Source organism: Argopecten irradians, chromosome 6 (genome assembly GCF_041381155.1).
Source record: "Argopecten irradians isolate NY chromosome 6, Ai_NY, whole genome shotgun sequence".
Classification (NCBI taxonomy): domain Eukaryota; kingdom Metazoa; phylum Mollusca; class Bivalvia; order Pectinida; family Pectinidae; genus Argopecten; species Argopecten irradians.
The window spans coordinates 25,051,239-25,072,354 of record NC_091139.1 but is presented as its reverse complement, the minus strand read 5'-3'; the positions used below and the strand labels follow the sequence as shown (position 1 = coordinate 25,072,354).

Genomic DNA, 21,116 nt, shown 5'->3' with positions numbered 1-21,116 from the left:
TTTCCACCTTTGTGTTTTGTTTACTAAATAGCACTTTGATTTATCAGAGTTAACGTTACAGTAACTTTATTTGCATGGGGGAAGAGGGGTACACAATGGAATGGTGGTGTAAAAGGAGATGACAACATTATTTAAAACATTACTCATTTTCAGTCTAATAAAATCAAACATGGACCAGTTAAGTGGGCAGAGATATATGTGGAGTGTCAACAGCCATTTGCCCCCACTTTTTAGAGAACAAAGAAAAGTGTTGGTATAGGAGAACAATGGAAAACCAATTATAGTCAGTTTCATAATAATTTTAACCTATGCTTACCTGTATTCATTTACCTGTAGTTTGTCAAAAGTGGGGAAATAGAGAGATATCAATATATACAGTACAGTATATTTAATGCATTTTGACAGAAAATTTTGCATCATATTTTATATTACATCTTTGTAAATTTCATCATTGAGATAAGAATAAAGAACAAAATTGCATCCAAGTTTTAGGGGAAGTGTCATAAGAAGAGCAAATTGTTTTTACCAACTGTTTCAATTTCAAGAATTAGTTAAAATCATGAAAACTTTTACATCTGTCGTTATTATGTGAACCCAATCAAGACAATAATGCTTGTAATGTTGGCATGTGTACTTATGTAGCTATATAGAGAATATATCACAAGAAACTGTTCAATTCTATAGGATGATACATGTAATTGTAACAGTACACATGTAAATATGCATGTATCTAATTAATTATATCATATACAGCTGTATTCCATAGATACATTGTATATGAAACTTTACTGATGTCCCGACATTCCAATTCCACAGTAACAAGAAAGTCAAACATACATGTACTGTATATATTTGTATGTTAGACATTGAGAAAATCCAGCTATTTTTCATCTAGGATGATATTTTGGCAATGTTTTGGAAACATCCAGATGGTCGCTAAAATATCCTCCATGAAATAATTACTGAGTTTGCGATATTGATAAATTCAATATACTTTTTATTCAGAATGCAATATTTGGATTAATTGAGATATCTTTTGATTACAGTAACCTGCAAAACTTAGTAAATTTGCATAATTTGATAATACATGTATTATATATATCAACGCGCATCACTTTTATCACACTTTAAAAAACCTAAGCATTTCTACAGAAGATAGACTTCTGCAGACTGCAAATTGTTTGAGAGAATGCGAATGTTATACTATAACTGAAGAACAATGAGAAATTGTTCAAAGATTTGCTAATTTTGAAATTTCTTTAGTTTAAACACGCAATTTTCCCAGAAAAATAATAATTTTATAGCTAGTGATGACTTTTTATAATATATACTACTTCGGATAGTTCGCACCTGTCCAATCAAATCGGCCAAATGGGGCCCTAAAATGACGATATATTGCAGTGTATTTCAGTAAAATTGTCAAAAAGGTGATTTCTAATGAAAAGAGGCTATATATGTATTATAAAAGGTATGATCCATATTACCATGAACTATTTTTCTAGGTAGCATTTATGTGTATATGTAGATGAAGTTTAATGTAGTTGTACAGTGTATGTATGTATATATTATATGTTTTTCAAAAAGATAGAAAGAACTTTTGAAGTTAGTACTAAATATTAATTGTATGTTTGATGTGTTCAATTAACATGAAAATATCAAGAACATAACTAGATTACAAAAAAAAGTAACATATTAATAGATATGTCCATGTAATAAAATTTCCATGCATGTACATGTTATGCATAAATGATATTCACAGGTAAAACACAGGTAAATCCTGGTTTACTTCTCTGAAATAGACTATAATCCTTGTCATAACATTCTGCTAATTATCAGATTATAAAAAGTGGGCAAATGGAGAGAGATATATGTGGAGTGTCAACAGCCAAAATCTTTCATGAGGGTAAAGATATTTCTGTGCACCTGACAGCCCCATGTTTGATTGTTTATCTTACTTACTAGCATTTTTATCACATCATCACCACAAAAATGTCATAATGTCTCAAAACGTGTGGTGAATTGGTGCTGCATATCCTTGTCTTGTTCATGCAAGTTATTTTATTTCTACATTTGTAAAATAAAAAGTTATGCACCAACCACAGAATACCTCTCAAGTATGGGAGAAATTAAACTCCATTACTTAATCATTTGGTCATTTAAGATAATTTAATGGATGAAGCAGATGAAGTGCCTATATCCTGAATCATCACTTTATCCTCTTTGCCAACAAGCGTAGGGACAAAGCTTTTATATGTTAAATCTGACATACTTAGCAAGCACATGTATCAATTTTGTTGTAATAGTATTGCCACCAAGCTTAAGTCACTAGGAACATTTTACTCCTTGTTCTGTCTGGGAGTACCCTACAGTAGTCAGACATGTTTGCAGCCATCAAATACAATTTGTACCAAGAAGCAGTCATCCATCCAAGAGGTGACCACACTTAACTTGTTTGTTTCTAACCACACAGCTAAAAAAGCTAGATATTTTGAATATTTATGCCGATATCAATGTAATCACATATTATGTATGTCATTTTGATATAGTGTATTAGAGTTTATTCGCTTTAATAACACTGTCAGTATTGACAGAATGTGAACAAATGTGATTCATTGTTTGGTTCTGTGCAAAACTTCTAGAAAATACTGTTTTCCTTCACAAACACAATGTATTTTTTCTCAAAAGCAGATAAGCTTTATTTTATACAAATATATAGAATGGCTTATAAACAATGAAAATCCTGCTAGGAATGAAGCAAGTAGAAAACTATTTTTGTGCATAATTCAATAAATGATCTAAAATGGTCACAGAAAAAAACAACCTGATATAATCATATTTCTGTTTTTTGGGCAATGACTAACAGAGACTGTACTTACAAAGAAAAAATAAATTAAAATTAAATTAATACAATTTAAAACTTTTATTGAAATATCAGTATCACAATATCATTGATTTGATTACACTACTCTTTCTTTTCTTGTTTTTTGACTTCAGGATCAAGTAACAGACTACACATCAGAGTTGTCCATAAGGACAAGATTGCAACAAATGTCAATGTAAATCGGAGACCTTTAAACCAAGGGGGATAACCATAGGACACCATATCCATATAGCATGCTCCAGCTAGTCCAAGCATTAAAGTGAGGGAGGAAAAGGGACTTGGCATGAGAATTCCAGCCCAGGCTACTAAGGACGGGGTAACACTGTAGGTCAAATTAAACCAGTTAGGTTGTAGAATGCTGTCATCAGGAATTGTCAATCCCCAACGCACTCCTCCCAAGAAAGATAAGATAGTAGCACCATATACCATCTGAGCAAATGCTACATCTGGCAAAAACAGTTGATTCATTACAAGGTAAGTGGGAGCTGCCACAAATGGTATTAGACCAGAGAATCCTAAAACAAGCGCAGGAACTGGAGAGGCCTTGATTTCTTTAAGGCTCCCCAACACGGTCAAGGCTGTTGTCTTTTTGTCCTCGTGGAAACTTCTCCACTGAAATGGCATATTGGCTTGTGTTTGACATCTGTGTGAGATGCAACTTGTAGGAAGATTCTTTGCACATGTTGGTGTATGACCATTGTGCCCGTATAAGTGATCCACTAACACAGTAGGGCTGTTATTGTTGCTTCTGAATTGTGAACTCTGCCTTTTCTGCAAACAAGACACAACAGATGTCCTGCTGATATTTTCACATCCATTGAGATAGTTAAGTGATGATCTTTGCCCAGAAACAGGCAGCTTAGTCCCTAAGTTCTTTAAGAAGGGGCTGCTGCTCACTAGGAAGCTTCTTATCATGGTCTATCCCAGCTGACAGATAAGTGCTAAAAAGATAATAAACAAAATGAAAAAAAAACGTATGTAAAAATAATCACATATTAACTTATGTCATACTTCAGTTCTGGGTTGAAAATTTATCTGCATACATGCACTGTTATTTTTTTAAATGTATTTTATATTATATAGCGATTAAATTTTTCCCCCAGCTAAAACAACACAGGTTTTCTCAAAAAGATTTGTATAAAATTATATATATATATATATACAAATATTGTGAGCTGAAAGAATCCACCATTTTCTATAACTATACCAACTATGTGCAGAAAAACTTTAGAACCACAAATGTAAGTAAGCACGGTTATTATAAACCTCTGGGGACCAACAAAATCACTTTGTTATAAGCATTGTTTGTTATACCCCTATACAATCGTTTCTATATAAACTCTATTGACAAAAATGCACTGTATATTATGAAAGCTACTGTAAATGTACTCAAAACCCTTGGCCTGCTTAACACTCTCTTAAAATTATGCCATAATCACGTAGAAATTATATTTTCATTACCGTACTCGACCCAATAAGCGCACAGGGCGTTTAAAAATTGAAAAAGTGCTAATAAGACAAAATTATTGCAAATCTATACAATTTTTGGTCTTTACTTATGCCTGGGCAATTGAAATCAAGGCCTTAAAAATGGGGAGGGCGCTTATAGGAACAAGGGTGCCTATTGGGTCGAATACAGTACAAAAAATTACTCGGGTGCGAGTATTTGGCAATTTCTTCTCTTCTTCTATGACTTTCGTGAACTTAAATAATAATCAATGATGAAGGGATTAAATTTGTGGTGTTTTTTTAATGTAATGTAATTAGAATATTTAGTCTTGACCTACATGTACAATAGCTAATAACTATGATTTTTGAGACTGTAGTCTGTAGAAATGACACTTTTAATCATGAAGTTATTATGTGTGACTGTATAGCAGACAGTGATCTTACAACATGACATCCGTGACTGCGTGTATAACAGAAGACAGCACTCGTCAACAGCAAGATGCAAGGGGTTTGGGCCAAGGGTAAAGTGAAAGTACCAAAGCCCTGTGTTAAAACGAGCACTACCGACAATCTTTCCAATATAAACGTTCTATGACAATGCGATTGGTGTATTATGATATGCTTTAGCTGACCACATGTGTCTTGATTTGGTGCACACTACACATAAATAAAAAACACACATTTTATTGACATGACATTGCTTACCGGTCTTCTTTCCTTATAAGTCGCTTATGCAAAAGCAAATAAAAATAACAATGAATTAATTATTCATTTATTTCTTATATGAATAGCGATGATTTTTTAAAACTGTAAAATAAAATGAAGAAATACCACTACGAAATAAAAAGATTTGGATGAAATTTTTAATAATGAATATCTTTTTTTTATTTGCATAAGCGACTCTGTGTAATCAAAAAAGATGGCGGCTGTTTTAAAACTCGTGATTTGCTGTGCCAAATTATAAACAGTGCGTCTCCTTTTCGATGGAAATCATCGACTCTTGTGATAATGGTATTTATTGAAATAAGGTTACACTTTAAAATAGAATTATTGATTTCTAATTCATGTTATGTAGTTAAATGTCATGTTAAATGCCATCTTAATTTATCACTGTCACCAGCTGGACATCACAGTTATGATCTGATTGAACTCACCTCTTTCTTTGACTGTACTTTTAAATTATTTCCTCAGTGGCGTAGGAAGATGAAACGTAATGGGGGGGGGGGGGGCAAAGGTCCTCAATATTTCGTAAAACCCCCCTCGCGCGCCCCGCACCCACAGGAGATATAATTTTTGTATAATTATATAATCCTTGTACACATCTAATAGACAGTGGCTGTGCTACCTGGAAATAATGAATACACAAATTAGCGTGCGAGTTTGGGGGGTCTGGGGTATCCCTGGAAAAAACATTGATTTAGAATGACTGAGATGAGTTTTACAATGTATTTTGATGCTTTTTCGAGTGCCAAAGCCCAAAGGCGCGAGATTTTGGTGTTTTGGGGGTCCGGGGGTCTCCCCCGGGAAATTTTTTTGACAATTTAGAACGGCTGAGATGAGTTTTACGTTGCATTTTGTTGAATTTGCGAGCGCCGTAGGCGCGAGATTTTGTTTTTTTTTGTGGGGTACGGGGGTCTCCCCCTGAGAAAAAATATTACGATTTTGTATTTTGACGATTTTAAAGCATTCTTAACACAGCAATTTTTCGATTTGAAGTTACCTTTTGGTTTTTGTGGGGTACGGGGGTCTCCCCCTGAGAAAAAATATTACAAATTTGTATTTTGATGATTTTAAAGCATTCTTAACACGGCAATTTTTCGATTTAAAGTTACCTGCATTTAGAAATGATTATTGTGAGTGTCGTCATATCATTATGCAACCCAGCTCGATCTGAACATACCGGATCCACACCATCGGCACATTGTTGTGTAACTCAAAATAATAATGATTTGATTGTCTTGCCAAGATATATAAAGAAATTCATCTTTTATTATTTTTTGAAATAGTATAATCCCTTAATGGACGTTTTGAGTCTAGTTCGTGTGTATTGAATTTTCATTATTAAAGGTTTGAACATTACGCGCTTGAACATTTTAGGAAAAGCGCCGCGCAGCGGAAAATTTTCAAAAATGAAGTATAAAAATGTGCAGGAGGACCCTTTTTTTCTTTCAAATGTGCAATTTTAGAAAATTTCACTCAGCGAAAATGGGGGGGCAAAAAGACATGTTTGCCCCCCCATTCTGCGGAACGGGGGGGCAATTGCCCCTCCTGCCCCCCCGCTTCCTACACCCCTGTTTCTTTCTTCATTTGAATAACTAGGCTAATTGAAAATTCCTCATTTTGGTTTCTTTAGTATTTACATGCATGTACTGTAGCATTTGGGTAGTTAAATGATTACTCAAATGGGTAACTGTTACCCTGATGCGGGATTGTGCCAAACTGTTGAAAAAGATTGCAGGATTGTAACCACAGTTACATATCATCGCCCTATAAATGATGATGATATGTGAATTTGTCATAGATTAAAATTGTTAAATTATATATGTAGGATATTCTAATTCCCTGTATCATTCGATTTTGAATTGCACTTAAAATACAATTTATTTAATGTGGATATTAATCATAAATCTGTTAAATTTACTTTCCTATTACTGTAATATTTATCCAATGACATCTATTATTGCAAATAACCCAATGATATAAGATGCACGACATTTAGAAACTTCTATGAACGAGCATGTTGAGTAAGACAGTCATACAGTGTAATGATTCAAAATAATATCAATATTCTGCCTGTCAAACAGATGTATACATAGTACTGGCGGAAAGAAATAATTTGAATGGAAAAGTTTAATTTTCCTTCACTGTTATTTTTATCAAAGGTGGAAAACATTGCAGAACCACTGATCTATACCACCAGATATGGTTGAGACGATTGAAGATTATATTATACAGTTGAAAAACGAATTGTAGTAAAATTATATCGCAATGCATGTATCTTTTGGGTTTTTTTTACAGCGGAAATTTGATACAAAAAGGGACGATGATGAAGATAGCAATAATTCTGTCATTGACCTTACATCTTCACCAACACAGAAATCTGATAAAAAGAGAAAACGTGACAACTCATTCCTACAGACCATTAGTTGCAAGGTTGTATTATTACGGACTTATATATGGTTCAGATGCAATGGAGGTTTTAAGTTTCAGTATGCAATTTTAATATAATAATAAGTATTGAAAGTTTTTAATTCAATCTTTTGTCTTTCATATTTCATCTTGCAGTAGTAAATTTATGTGTCATGACACTCAGTAGTAACATGCGCTATGATGATGCAGTTCTCTTCAACTTCTATTTATATGTACTGCATACCATACATTTTTAATGGCTTACATTAATATTTCAGCTTTCATATATTTATTTCGGGTGAAACCATTAGTGGCACATCCAATTATATTTATTTTCAATAACAGATGGATTTTTTTTAAACCTTGATTGTAATATTCAGTTTTTTACTTGATAAATATATAATGTCATACATGAGGAGAAGATTGCAATGTACTGCTTTCATTTGAATTTAGGTCAACAATTTTAAGTCCTGTTCACTCAATGTTGAATGTATTGATTCTATAGATTTTCGTTATCTGTGTATACCATCACTAATTGTTGATGTGCTTTGTAACTTGTTGTTGTAAAAGAGTATTGTCTAGTATGTCTTAATTTACAACATATTTTGTTATTAAACAGAATTCAGCCAAATGGGTGACATCTTCTTTTGGGGATTTTGATGCATTTGAGAGTTTTCCTCCGTCTTCCCGTCCCGTGAAGAATTCTGCACCTAAGAGAGCAGCCACTATCGATTCTAGTCAGCCTGTTCTTAAAGTCTCCAAGTCATCTTCTACCAGTATTAGCAAAACAACTCATGATACTCTTCAGTCAAAGTCAGAAAAACCTAAAATAAGTAGTGGACAGGTATCATCGTCAGGTGACAGGTGCTGGTTAACAGGGAAGAAAAGACCAGTATATGAATCTGAATTGTGGTCAGACAAATATGCCCCAACAAATCAGGTTAGTTTTCTGGTGGCATGTCTGCAACAAGGGAGATAATCCATCAAGCTGTCAAATTTCATTTTGGTTTGTGATTGTCATGCTATGGGGTTGATAACAAATTTATAAAATTATCTCAATTAAAGAATAGAGTACATGTACATATTAAACTTTTATAAAAGTACAGGTCAAGATAAAAATTCTGAAAGAAATTTTGAGTTACCAGGTAAATTCAGTCATAGCGTAAATGGAAGCAGATTCTTTAGTTTTCTATTCTATCATTTATATTGTACTTAAGGTCAACATTGTTTGTTATTCAGGGGGACCTAGCTGTACACAAGAAGAAAATAGGGGATGTAGAAGCATGGATCCAAACACATCTCAAGGCACAGGCCAAGGTAGGTCCAATATCTATACCTTAGTAAGGAAAGATGAATGCATTAAACAAGACTTAAAACAGTTGTTTGAATTTGATGCATACTGTATTAGTTTCATATTGTATTTAACAAATGAGAAATAAATGAGTTGCCTATACAAATGTGTGTACATTGATAAATTGTTAAACACAAAAATGATAAGTGTTGGATCTCTGTACTATCTGGTAATAAAAATAAAAGGAATATATGTACATGTATTATAAATAAGTATAGGAGAAATAACTAAAACTGTGGAATAGTCAAGATAATGAATTGTTTGAGGCCCGTAAGTATTGAAAAAAGTGCCAGTAAGCTTAATGATATATATTTTGTAATGCTATGATATTAAAATATAAAATTTGGAAACTTTTAAAGTTTTATTTAAATATTTATGAGATAAAATAACATTATTTCATTGGTATCTTTTGTCTAGCTGCCACCAATTTTAATTCTGACTGGTCAAGCAGGAACAGGAAAGACCGCTACAATTAAAGTATTGTCCAGAGAACTCAAATGTGATGTCCAGGAATGGTCGAACCCTGTTGGATCTGATAGAGTGTGGAAGAAAAAGGATGAGTTTAGCACAGGTAGGTTAAAGGCATGTTTCAGTGGACGGATCTCTGACCAGCATTATTTTTAAAGCACAAGTTGTCAGACCCATTGTATATTTTTTTTATCCCACCATGAAATGGATAGAAGCATATATAGTGTGCCCATGTCCGTCCTGTCATTCTCAGATGAGGTAGCACAGCAGTAAATTATACAGATTTCAACATGTTTCCGTTCTTTTCTTATTTGAATTTTGCATTTTTTTCAGATAGGAATAGTAAAGAGAGATACTTTTTATATAAAATCGACCTATAAATGGCCATTGAATGAATCCAATATATTATTGGAATGATTTTTGATATTTTAGAATGAAGAATAAAAAATAGTTAAAAAAATGTTTTGAAACAATCAGCACTCAGTTCTCTCCTAATAGGAGACAATTCAGCACTACTAGGGTCAATATTAATATACATGTATTGTAAATATAATTAGAGTACAGTTACTGGTGTTGTTAATCAACATTAACTAATATATTCTTGTTTGTAGATGTATACCAGTATGGTGATATAAAGACAGAATCACAGTTAACTCAGTTCCAGCATTTCCTTCTCCGAGCCAACAAATACAACAAACTCGATATATTTGGGGATAATAACACAGAGAAGAAATTAATTTTAGTTGAGGTAGGTACCAGGGTACATAAATTGTAAAGGCCCTATTCTAAGCCTTTTGAAGGTAAAAATGGAATCTTAATAAACTGATTAACAAGAATATTAAAACAATTTTAATTGAAATGTTGATATATTGACTTGTATCCTGAGATGACAGCAGCCTTTCTGTTGTAGGAATTCCCCAATGTTTTCTACAAGGATGCCTCGGCCTTTCATGATACTCTCATTCCTTTCTGTTGTAGGAATTCCCCAATGTTTTCTACAGGGACGCCTCGGCCTTTCATGATACTCTCAGGTAAATGGCTATATTGGTGATCACAGCTGTAATTGATAATTGACACTTTTGAAAGAAAACAAGAGGTGTTTCTTCATCATACTATTTTGTGTTGAAGAAATTTACTTGCGGTTAGAGGTGGCCAAGTTTCTACTTTAAGTTAGAGGTGACCAAGTTTCTACTTTAAGTTAGAGGTGGCCAAGTTTCTACTTGAGGTTAGAGGTGGCCAAGTTTCTACTTTAAGTTAGAGGTGGTCAAGTTTCTACTTGAGGTTAGAGGTGGCCAAGTTTTTATTTTAAGTTAGAGTTGGCCAAGTTTCTACTTGAGGTTAGAGGTGGCCAAGTTTCTACTTGAGGTTAGAGGTGGCCAAGTTTCTACTTTAAGTTAGAGGTGGCCAAGTTTCTACTTTAAGTTAGAGGTGGCCAAGTTTCTACTTTAAGTTAGAGGTGGTCAAGTTTCTACTTTAAGTTAGAGGTGGCCAAGTTTCTACTTTAAGTTAGAGGTGGCCAAGTTTCTACTTTAAGTTAGAGGTGGCCAAGTTTCTACTTGAGGTTAGAGGTGGCCAAGTTTCTACTTTAAGTTAGAGGTGGCCAAGTTTCTACTTTAAGTTAGAGGTGGCCAAGTTTCTACTTTAAGTTAGAGGTGGTCAAGTTTCTACTTGAGGTTAGAGATGGCCAAGTTGTTAAGATGGGCAAACTGAAATAATAGATTTTAGAGGCCTACTAAAAAATATTTAAAAGTTAATTATTAACAATTATTATGTCTGACCTTCTATATTGATTGCATAAGATGACGTTATGACACCAAACAAAATCAAAATTCCCTGATAATAATGTACAATGTAGATACATTTCACTGTTTTGCTGTACATAGGATGTAGTGATTGTCAACTTCTGCATAGTGATGCTAGGAAACCTATGACAAATTGATATTTAATTTTCTGAGAATTGTTTAGTAAGTGGTGATAAGTGCAGTATTAAGCTAAAATGTTAAAAGCTTTTGGAGTTAAAAATACATGTATACCCTTAATGTGAGTTTGTTTATGTTTTAGGATATACTCCCATGATATTGTTTGTTTATGTTTTAGGATATACTCCCATGATATTGTTTGTTTATGTTTTAGGACATACTCCCATGATATTGAATTATTCTCTTAGATTGTTTAGGAAGTGGTGATAAGTGCAGTATTAAGCTAAAAGGTTAAAAGCTTTTGGAGTTAAAAATACATGTATACCCTTAATGTGAGTTTGTTTATGTTATAGGAAATACTCCCATGTTGGAAAGTGTCCATTAGTGTTTATTGTGAGTGACTCCACCAGTCGGGACTCGTCCAGTACTGAACGACTTCTGTTTCCAAAGACTCTACAACAGGAGCTCCACATAGATAACATCAGGTAGGGTAGCTCAGGTGGTAAATCTAAGAATTTGATTGAAATCTGTTGATCCATATCTTAAACAAATAGTGTCATAAAGACTCATTCTGTTCTATTTTTGGGATGAGTCAAACTTAATGGTTAATATTCAAACTCGCTTTGATATGAAGAATGCTCTGAATGATATTTTTTATCATTTTCATTGTATGGTAAATAAGGATAATTTTAGTGAACGTATCTATTTGGTATATTTGCTTCAGCTTTAATCCTATTGCCTTGACGAGTATGACGAAGGTTTTGACACGGATCGCAACCAAAGAGTCCTCACAGGTAGCATTAAGATATTCCATCTGTCCTTTGCATGTGCCTGGGCCCAGTTTCACGAACATTTTGTAACTTTAAGGAATTCCTGAACTTGAATTTTGTCATAGAAATGCATTACAAAAGCTATGGAAAATCTTAAGTGAAGGAGCCTTCCTTAAAATTTGTAATGCTTTTTAAGGAATTCCTCAAATTAAAGGAATGTTCGTGAAACTGGACACAGATACTTTTCTTACATTTTACCAACATTTATCATTCATATCTAAAAGATGTATATTCTGATATTATTATGAGTCTGATCAGGTTATATTCAAAGAGGAATCTTTGTTTTGCTTGAAAAACAAAAAATCTGACTTTATATATAGTTAATCATTATCATATAAATCATTGAAAATGGATAATAATCCTTTTTTTCATTCTTTTTTGCTTATAAGTTAAAAATGAAAAAGGCTTTTTTACATCCATGTATGGGAGGATAATTATACCAGATGTATCTGTTTCATGAACAGAAATATTTCCACCCATAGCTAAGATTGCTGCTTGTCTGCACTAAGCAAGCCTTGTTAGTGGATTCAATATAAAATGGTAATCTGGAATTCTTGTTGTTATAGGGAGTGCACAAATTTACTGTCCCCACACACGCTGTCCTGGAATCTATAGCCATGTCCAGTGCTGGTGACATCAGGGGAGCAATTAACACACTCCAGTTTGCCTGTCTCAAAGGTAGGTCATTCAGTATTGATAGAGATTTCATTCAACTTTTATTATTGTTATCACATGTGTTGTTTTTACTTTTATAATTGTTATCACATGCGCTGTTTTTGTTGTTCATCTGACCGAAGGTCAGGATGACCTATTGTCATCGTGTTTCGTCCGTCGTCGTGCGCCGTCCGCCGTGCGCCGTGCGCCGTGCGCCGTGCGCCGTCCGCCGTGCGTCGTGCGTAAGACTATTTATACAAAAGCCTACTCCTCCTTCATCCTTGGATGGATTTCATCCATATTTGGTTTGAAACATCATTGGGGAAGGACAATCATATTTTATATAAATGAGCCTGGTCCGACCCCTGAGGGGCTGAGGGGTGGGGCCCCAAAAGGGCAAATTTTCTTAATTTAAGCTTTAAAATCCTACTCCTCCTTCATCCTTGGGATGATTTCATCCATATTTGGTGTGAAGCTTCATTAGGGAAGGGACAATTATATTTTATATAAATGAGCTTGGTCCGACCCCTAGGGTCAGAGGGGCGGGGCCCCAAAAGGGCAAATTTTCTTAATTTTAGCTCTAAAATCCTACTCCTTCTTCATCCTTGGATGGATTTCATCTATATTTAGTGTAAAACAATATTGGGGTGAAGGACAATCATATTTTATATAAATGAGCTTGGTCCGACCCCTAGGGTCAGAGGGGCGGGGGGTGGCCCCAAAAGGGCAAATTTTCTTAATTTTAGCTCTAAAATCCTACTCCTTCTTCATCCTTGGATGGATTTCATCCATATTTAGTGTGAAACATTATTTGGGAAGGGCAATCATATTTTATATAAATGAGCCTGGTCCGAGACCCCTAGGGGCTGAGGGGTGGGGCCCAGAAATGGGCAAATTTTCTTAATTTTAGCTTTAAAATCCTACTCCTCCACTTCATCCTTGGATGGATTTCATCCATATTTGGTTTGAAACATCACTTGGGAAGGACAATCATATTTTATATAAATGAGCCTGGTCCGACCCCTAGGGGCTGAGAGGTGGGGCCCCAAAAGGCAAATTTTCTTAATTTAAGCTTAAAAATCCTACTTCTCCTTCATCCTTGGGTTGATTTCATCCATATTTGGTGTGAAGCTTCATTAGGGAAGGACAATTATATTTTATATAAATGAGCTTGGTCCGACCCCTAGGGTCAGAGGGGCGGGGCCCCAAAAGGGCAAATTTTCTTAATTTTAGCTCAAAAAATCCTACTCCTTCTTCATCTTTGGATGGATTTCATCTATATTTAGTGTGAAACATTATTTGGGAAGGGTTATCATATTTTATATAATATGAGCCTGGTCCGACCCTTAGGGGCTGAGGGGCGGGGCCCCAAAAGGGCAAATTTTCTTATATTTTAGCTTTAAAATCCTACTCCTTCATCATCCTTGGATGGATTTCATCTATATTTAGTGTGAAACATTATTTGGGAAGGGTAATCATATTTTATATAAATAAGCCTGGTCCGACACCTAGAGGCTGAGGGGTGGGGCCCCAAAAAGGCAAATTTTTCTGAATTTTAGCTTTGAAATCCTACTCCTCCTTCATGCTTGGATTGATTTCATCCATATTTGGTGTGAAACATCATTGGGGGACGGACAATCATATTTTATAATAAATGAGCGTGGTCCAACCCCTAGGGCCCTGAGGGGTGGGGCCCCCCAAAGGGCATATTTTCTTAAGTTAGCTTTAAAATCCTACTCCTCCTTCATCCTTGGATGGATTTCATCTATATTTAGTGTAAAAACATTATTGCGGAAGGATAATCATATTTGATGTAATATGAGCATGGTCCAACCCCTAGGGGCTGAGGGGTGGGGGGCCCCAAATGGGCAAATTTTCTTAATTTTAGCTTTAAAATCCTACTCCTCCTCCCATCCTTTGATGAATTTTATCCATATTTGGTGAGAAACATCATTGGGGAAACACAATTATATTTTTATATAAATGAGTCTGGTCTGAACCCTGGGAAACTGAGGGGTGGGGCCCCAAAAGGGCAAATTTTCTTAATTTTAGCTGGCCCACTTCCTGTTTTAAGGTTTCAGTCTCCGATCTCAATGAAAATTGGTCTATAGGGGTTTTTAATTGATGCCGAACAACATGCAAACATTTTCGTAAAGATTTTGGTATTTCCAAGATGGCCACTGGCCCACTTCCTGTTTTAAGGTTTCAGTCTCCGAACTCAATGAAAATTGGTCTATAGGGGTTTTAATTGATGCTGAACAACATGCAAACATTTTCGTAAAGATTTTGATATTCCAAGATGGTCGCTGGCCCACTTTCTGTTTTAAGGTTTTAGTCTCCGATCTCAATGAAAATTGGTCTATAGGGGTTTTAATTGATGCCGAACAACATGCAAAACATTTTCGTAAAGATTTTGGTATTCCCCAAGATGGCCACTGGCCCACACCTGTTTTTTAAGGTATCAGTCTCCTGATCTCAATGAAAATTGGTCTATAGGGGTTTTAATTGATGCCGAATACCATGCAAACATTTTCGTAAAGAATTTTGGTATTCCAAGATGGCCACTGGCCCACTTCCTATTTTAAGGTTTCAGTCTCCGATCTCAATGAAAAATTGGTCTATAGGGGTTTTAATTGATGCCCGAACAACATGCAAACATTTTCGTAAAGATTTTGTTATTCCAAGATGGCCGCTGGCCCACTTCCTGTTTATAAGGTTTCAGTCTCCGACCTCAATGAAAAATTGGTCTATAGGGGTTTTAATTGATTCAGAAGGGGGAACTTTTGGTAAGGACAATCATATTTTATAAAGGAACCAAGGTAAGACCCATGGGGATAGCATGGCCGAGGTCCAAAATGGGAGCTTTGCTGAAATTTGGCTTTTTAAAATCTGACTCCTCCTTATATTGATCCTTGAATGGGTTTCGACCATATTTGGATGAAGGGCTACCAAGTTTGTTCTACAAATGACATTTACCTTTTTCAGAAACTTACATATTCAACTAAGGAGTTCCTTGTATTGTTTATATTAATCGTTAACCAATACTTTATACTGTGACTTTGTTGTTTTGTGCCATGAGTCAGATGACCGTTAAGGCCCATGGGCCTGTTTTTGTTGTTTAACAGAGTTTATATCATTAGATCATTTTTATTTCAAATTTCATTCTCTAATTAATTGCAATCTTATTTAAGTGTACGGCAATTATTTTTCCAGTTTCGTTTTAAAACAAAAGCTAAGAAATATGAAAAATAAGACTGATACTAAGATAGCAAACAATTGATATAGATATCGTAGAAAAAAACTCTGTTAGGAGGAGAGCTTTTCTTTCAATTGTATCTCATAAATGTCTGAAATATGTTTAGAAATAGACAAAAAACAATCTGTTGGGATGTCCTATTTGAACTATTGTGTTGAGAAAAAAAAATTAACGACTTGTAAAAAAAAGAAGTCACTTGGTGCAAGTATCGCAAATATAAATGAAAATGAATGATGTTGCTTTTTTGTTAGACACCAAGGACCTGTTACCTAGTGCTCTAGTTAAAGGGAAACAGCCTGTGAAGAAGCAGAGAGGAAAATCCAAATCTAAGACATCAGATCAGAAAGATTCCGATCTTGCTGCTATCGGAGGACGAGATACCTCGCTATTTCTGTTCAGGGCTTTAGGCAAAATTCTTTACTGTAAACGTGAGTGTGAGCATAATCAGTTATCTCTGATGTGGATGTAGGAAATTTTCTCTTCGCTATGGATATAAAATGGACGTAAATTTATACTGTGTATGTTATTTTGATTTAGGCAATTTCATGAAATTATAATTTTGAAATATTGAAAATTTACTGCTGAAACCTTTGACAAAAATATCTGATTTGTTCATTATTTAGGTAAATCCTACTAATTCAATGTCCATTTTTGAAAGGTGTTTAAATTCTTCCATTTTCTAGGAGATGACCCTAGTACACATCCAGATGCTCCCAAACTTCCTGTCCATCTCCAAGAACATCATAGGGATCCTCTTATTGTGAATCCTGAGGTAGAAACACTAGATATATACAAATGCAATCATTCCTTCATTTAACATTATTTTGTATTGCTGGTTAATGTTGAACTTTGAAAATAAGAAAACAAAAAAAAAATTACATGACATATTAGTGTCAAGCTTCAATATTGCCTCATTAGCTATTCTAAATACAGTCAAACCTGAGCTAACATCGATTTACTCTCTTCCACTTCTAGAATAGAACTTCAGCTTCTGGAACTTCTTCCATCCATCCATAAGGTGGAAGATCCTCTTAGAAGACTCCTCTTCTTAGAAGAGCGTAAATCGAGCTGAGCTCTTGTAAACTTGTTAAAACATCAGCTTATCTCAGTAGTGGAAGTTGGTTTGTTTCCATATATAATGAAAAGATTGATTGTTGCATACACAGTACTTTAATAGATTTTAATAGTATTTGTTCGAGATTAATACAATTCACGTTAACAATGTTGTAATATGTTGGTTGGTGATATTAGATTAATGCTGTTGCCTACTAATATATTTGTACTGTACTTTGTACTCAGGAAGTCGTTGAGAAGTCTCATCTCTCTGGAGACTACTTCAGTGCCTATTTACACCAGAACTACATGGAATTCTTCACTGATTTGGACGACATGGCACGGGCATCTCAGTATCTTAGTGATGCCGATCACCTCACAGATGACTGGGCTGTAAGTTTCTTCAGAGTATGAAATTTAATCCCAAAATATCAAATCTATCAGATATAACATCTAGTCAAGCCAAAACAGGAGTCCTCCTCTTCTATTTTGAAATTCTGCAATATGTAAAATCTAGAAATAAAAACAGATTGTGTGACAACCTCCCACATCCCCTAAACATTTTATAGGCATGTAGATTTTTTACCAGATGTCTTATTTACAAATAAAATGTTACTATGAAAGTTATTAAAGCAAAACTTTTAAATTCTCTCAAATGTAGTAATAGTGTAGTACAAATAAAGTGTTATCAAAATTATTAAAGGAACATTTTTTAAATTCTCTCAAATGTAGCATTTTGCTTTTGATAGAATTTAAATTCAGTATTTTACTTACAATTCTAAGACAGCATTACACATACAAATCATCTGTTCCTAACCTGATAGGTCAACATTTCTGTTACAGTCACGGTCAGTGTTACAGCATTATGCTGCCTCTGTTGCCACAAGGGGGATAATTCATGCCAATTCTGCCAGAGCCAGGTTTTCCTCAGCAGGCTCTGGACTTGGGTGGAAGCCGTTACACAAGCCGCAATGGTACACCGCCATGAAACAGGTATAGTAGTCCTTAGTTTCTTTTTAAATCTTGACAATATCTTAAAATCTCTCTGGCATCAGGCAATATAACTTGATCTGAAGGTGAATTTTGCTGACAAGTGAGTGATATTAATTGTGATCTAGTCTGTGTGATGAATAGAGTTTCTGTGTACTTTTCTATACTGGTTTGATCCTCTACAAAACTTTCCAAGCATGATAGACTGAATACAAAACCATGCTAGTGCGATACTCATTAGCATAATGTCTATGCAGATAGGATGTTTTTGGACTAGCAAGTTCATCACAAATGTAGATAAATAGTTGATGTCCTGTCATCAATTAAGGTATAAAACCAGTCATTATAACAGGTTAAATGTTTTGTGTAGTATTTCTACCTCAAAGAATGTAATTCCTGAAAATAAATTATACATTGTACTTAATTTCAGTAAATATTTAAAATCATTAATGACATATGTTTTGCTCTTGAATAGTTTTATCCAAATGAGATTTGGGATTGTTTTATCTAATTTTTTTATAACTGATCAATTCTAGTTTCGAGTTATTTTCATGTTGATGTTTCTTTTAACAGTCCAGAGACATGAGTGATAGTGCCAGGTGTCTTTTTAAAGGTATGTTATATATGTAATGAATTTTCAAATAGAAATTAAACAAAACACAGCAATAACTTCTAATTAATATTTTGTAAAAAAAAAAAAAAGAAATAGTATTGATGAGGCTTTATAAAATGTTCAGTGTGGTGTTAAGAAGGCTGACATTGGTATTCACTTGTCGTTGTTAATACTATGAATTTCACGATATATTTCTCAAAGAATATACATGGATATATTTTCAAATTTTAATGTCAATAAAAGAATGACATGTAAAATTTGTAGAGTATGCCTGGACCCCTGAAATCCTCCAGACTGAAATCCTGCCTTACCTGTCTGTCATCAACACCACGCTACACCAACCAGGTAAGACAGCTGTATACCTGTGTTTTATCAATAATGATGACCCACCACATGTAAAATTTTACATTTTAGACACACAGAGAGAGAGAGAGAGAGAGAGAGAGAGAGAGACAATCAAAAACCAAGGGTGTGGTTCTTAATTTGGTTCCAAGAAGGCGATATAATTATATTGACAGATATTATATGAAAGTTATTTTATAATATATAATATTACTTTGAAACAAATTTTCACAATAGTCCATTACTAATGATTATAATCCCTACTAAGGTTAAGATAGAAAGAAGGTGCTATAATTAACCACCATTTTTTCAATGTCAATAAAGTTAATTTATTTTTTTGTGGCAGAATATTTTCAACGTACATTTTTTCTTAGAAATAGAAGATTAAGATCTGTTAAATAGTCTTATTCTTAAAGAGTAACCGTAAATAAGGAGTTTACAGTCATTTTAATAGTAAGATTCATACTTGGTGTTACATTCACAAATCAAATAATGTTGGTGCCAAAGTATATTGATCCAGGTTTTTCCTTTCTTTATCCAGGTCAAGCGTCACTTTTACAAGATATTTGTAGGTTTTCCAGAACAAAGTTTCCCGTCAGGTATGTTTGATTAGATTATATTTCAGTAAAAAGATTTAGACGAATAATTATATAAATCTTTCTCTGTTTAATATTAATTATTACTATTTATTAACCTGGGGTAAAGAATTAATCCTTATCGACAAAGTAGATTTTTAAATATCTAAGGCAATCAGCCCCTTTATCAAGACACATATCAAACAAACATGGTCACATAATATATAATTAACAATAGGGAATTCATAAGAGAAAGGAAACAAATTTTATGATAAAGTAGAAGTAAAGAGGTTTACCTGAAAGAGGTCTATCAATACTTTGATGGTTTTTTTTGCTGATAAAGAGGGGTTTAAAATTGATAAAGAAAAATCTTATTTTGAAAATAACTTTAATTTTGGTGAATTAAATTTTTTAGCTGTGTTTGGCTGAAAATGACACAAAGAATTAGTTTTAAACTATCATTTATCAATTTATTAAAATTATATACTACAGGTCAGAAAAACTGGATGAGAAAGATGTGGATCTGGATGAATCGCCTCCTCAATCTCAAGAGTTGGTGGTTGAGACTGTAGATGAGAAAGAGGAAATTGACGATGATGATGGCATCATCAGCAACAGCCAATCAAAAGTTAGAACATCTCAAGAGGAGGATGAGCTAATTATTGAAGATTTTGATGACTGATGCTAAATTATATTTGGTTAGTAATTCAGGTGCTTCATTTATGAGGAAAAGTGGTATGCAAGATGCCATAGAAAGTCGCTGGACATTCGGAATAGTATCTGTGACAGTATCATTCATTGTTTATCTGTCAACCAATGGGATGTTACAAGGTCATCTATTGGTCTGTTTTATACACTACAGACAGACAAAGTATTTTGTAAAACTGCTATTTATTGGTCTCCTTCTCAGACTAAAGACAGACCTCATTGTTTTGTTACAATGTCATTCATTGGTCGGACTGTCACATTACATTTTAGTCAAAAAGCTATCTATAGGTTTGACTGTCTCGCTATAGACAGACAACATTATTTTCTTATAGTGCTACTAATTGTTAATGTGTCCAATCACAGGTTTTTATTACGCTGCTATACATTGTTCTTACTGACAGACTATCGATCATCATCTGTGTTTATACGACTCGTTAGTACGGCGTTGGCAATAGCTTTGCTGTAACAGGTGCCATAAATTACTTTAAATAAATACATCGTTTCTTATCTATTTAACACGTACAGGCGTTACACTTGCTGTCTCTGTCGAGTCGTGGTATTGAATGTTTTCAATGATTGTTTTCCTACAATTCCGTTTTCTATTGCTATAGGATAAAATGTAATGTCCAAATAACGTATGTGTAAAATCGCTTTCTTACCGAGGTCACCACACTCCGTTATCTTCCGTTATTTAAAAGTTGAGTGAGTATTACCCGTGTAATTAAATGTACAATTTGATTTCACAAATTAGGAATCTCCATTTTTGATAGTTTTTTTTTTCATTTTTTTTTTCATATTTTGGAAAAGTTTGTGAAAATGATACTCTGCTTAAAACATGTTTGGGCGTTTGTTGTAAACTAGTATACTTTGGCGTGCAAATATTTCCTTTATCAATTTT

At 34.1% G+C, this 21,116-nt stretch overlaps 1 protein-coding gene across 1 annotated transcript; it reads left to right on the top strand.

The window, feature by feature from the left end:
* The first annotated feature begins 5,192 nt into the window (after window positions 1-5,192).
* On the top strand, window positions 5,193-20,636 carry LOC138325421 (cell cycle checkpoint protein RAD17-like). The gene is made up of 18 exons (XM_069271082.1): window positions 5,193-5,341; window positions 7,349-7,483; window positions 8,079-8,399; window positions 8,699-8,776; window positions 9,228-9,381; window positions 9,890-10,026; window positions 10,257-10,309; window positions 11,551-11,682; window positions 11,922-11,991; window positions 12,594-12,705; window positions 16,189-16,365; window positions 16,621-16,709; window positions 17,237-17,383; window positions 17,834-17,983; window positions 18,554-18,593; window positions 18,858-18,938; window positions 19,477-19,534; window positions 20,003-20,636. The coding sequence occupies exons 1-18, from the start codon at window positions 5,339-5,341 to the stop codon at window positions 20,190-20,192; spliced, it is 2,127 nt and encodes a 708-aa protein (XP_069127183.1). The 5' UTR covers window positions 5,193-5,338; the 3' UTR covers window positions 20,193-20,636.
* Window positions 20,637-21,116: the final 480 nt, after the last annotated feature.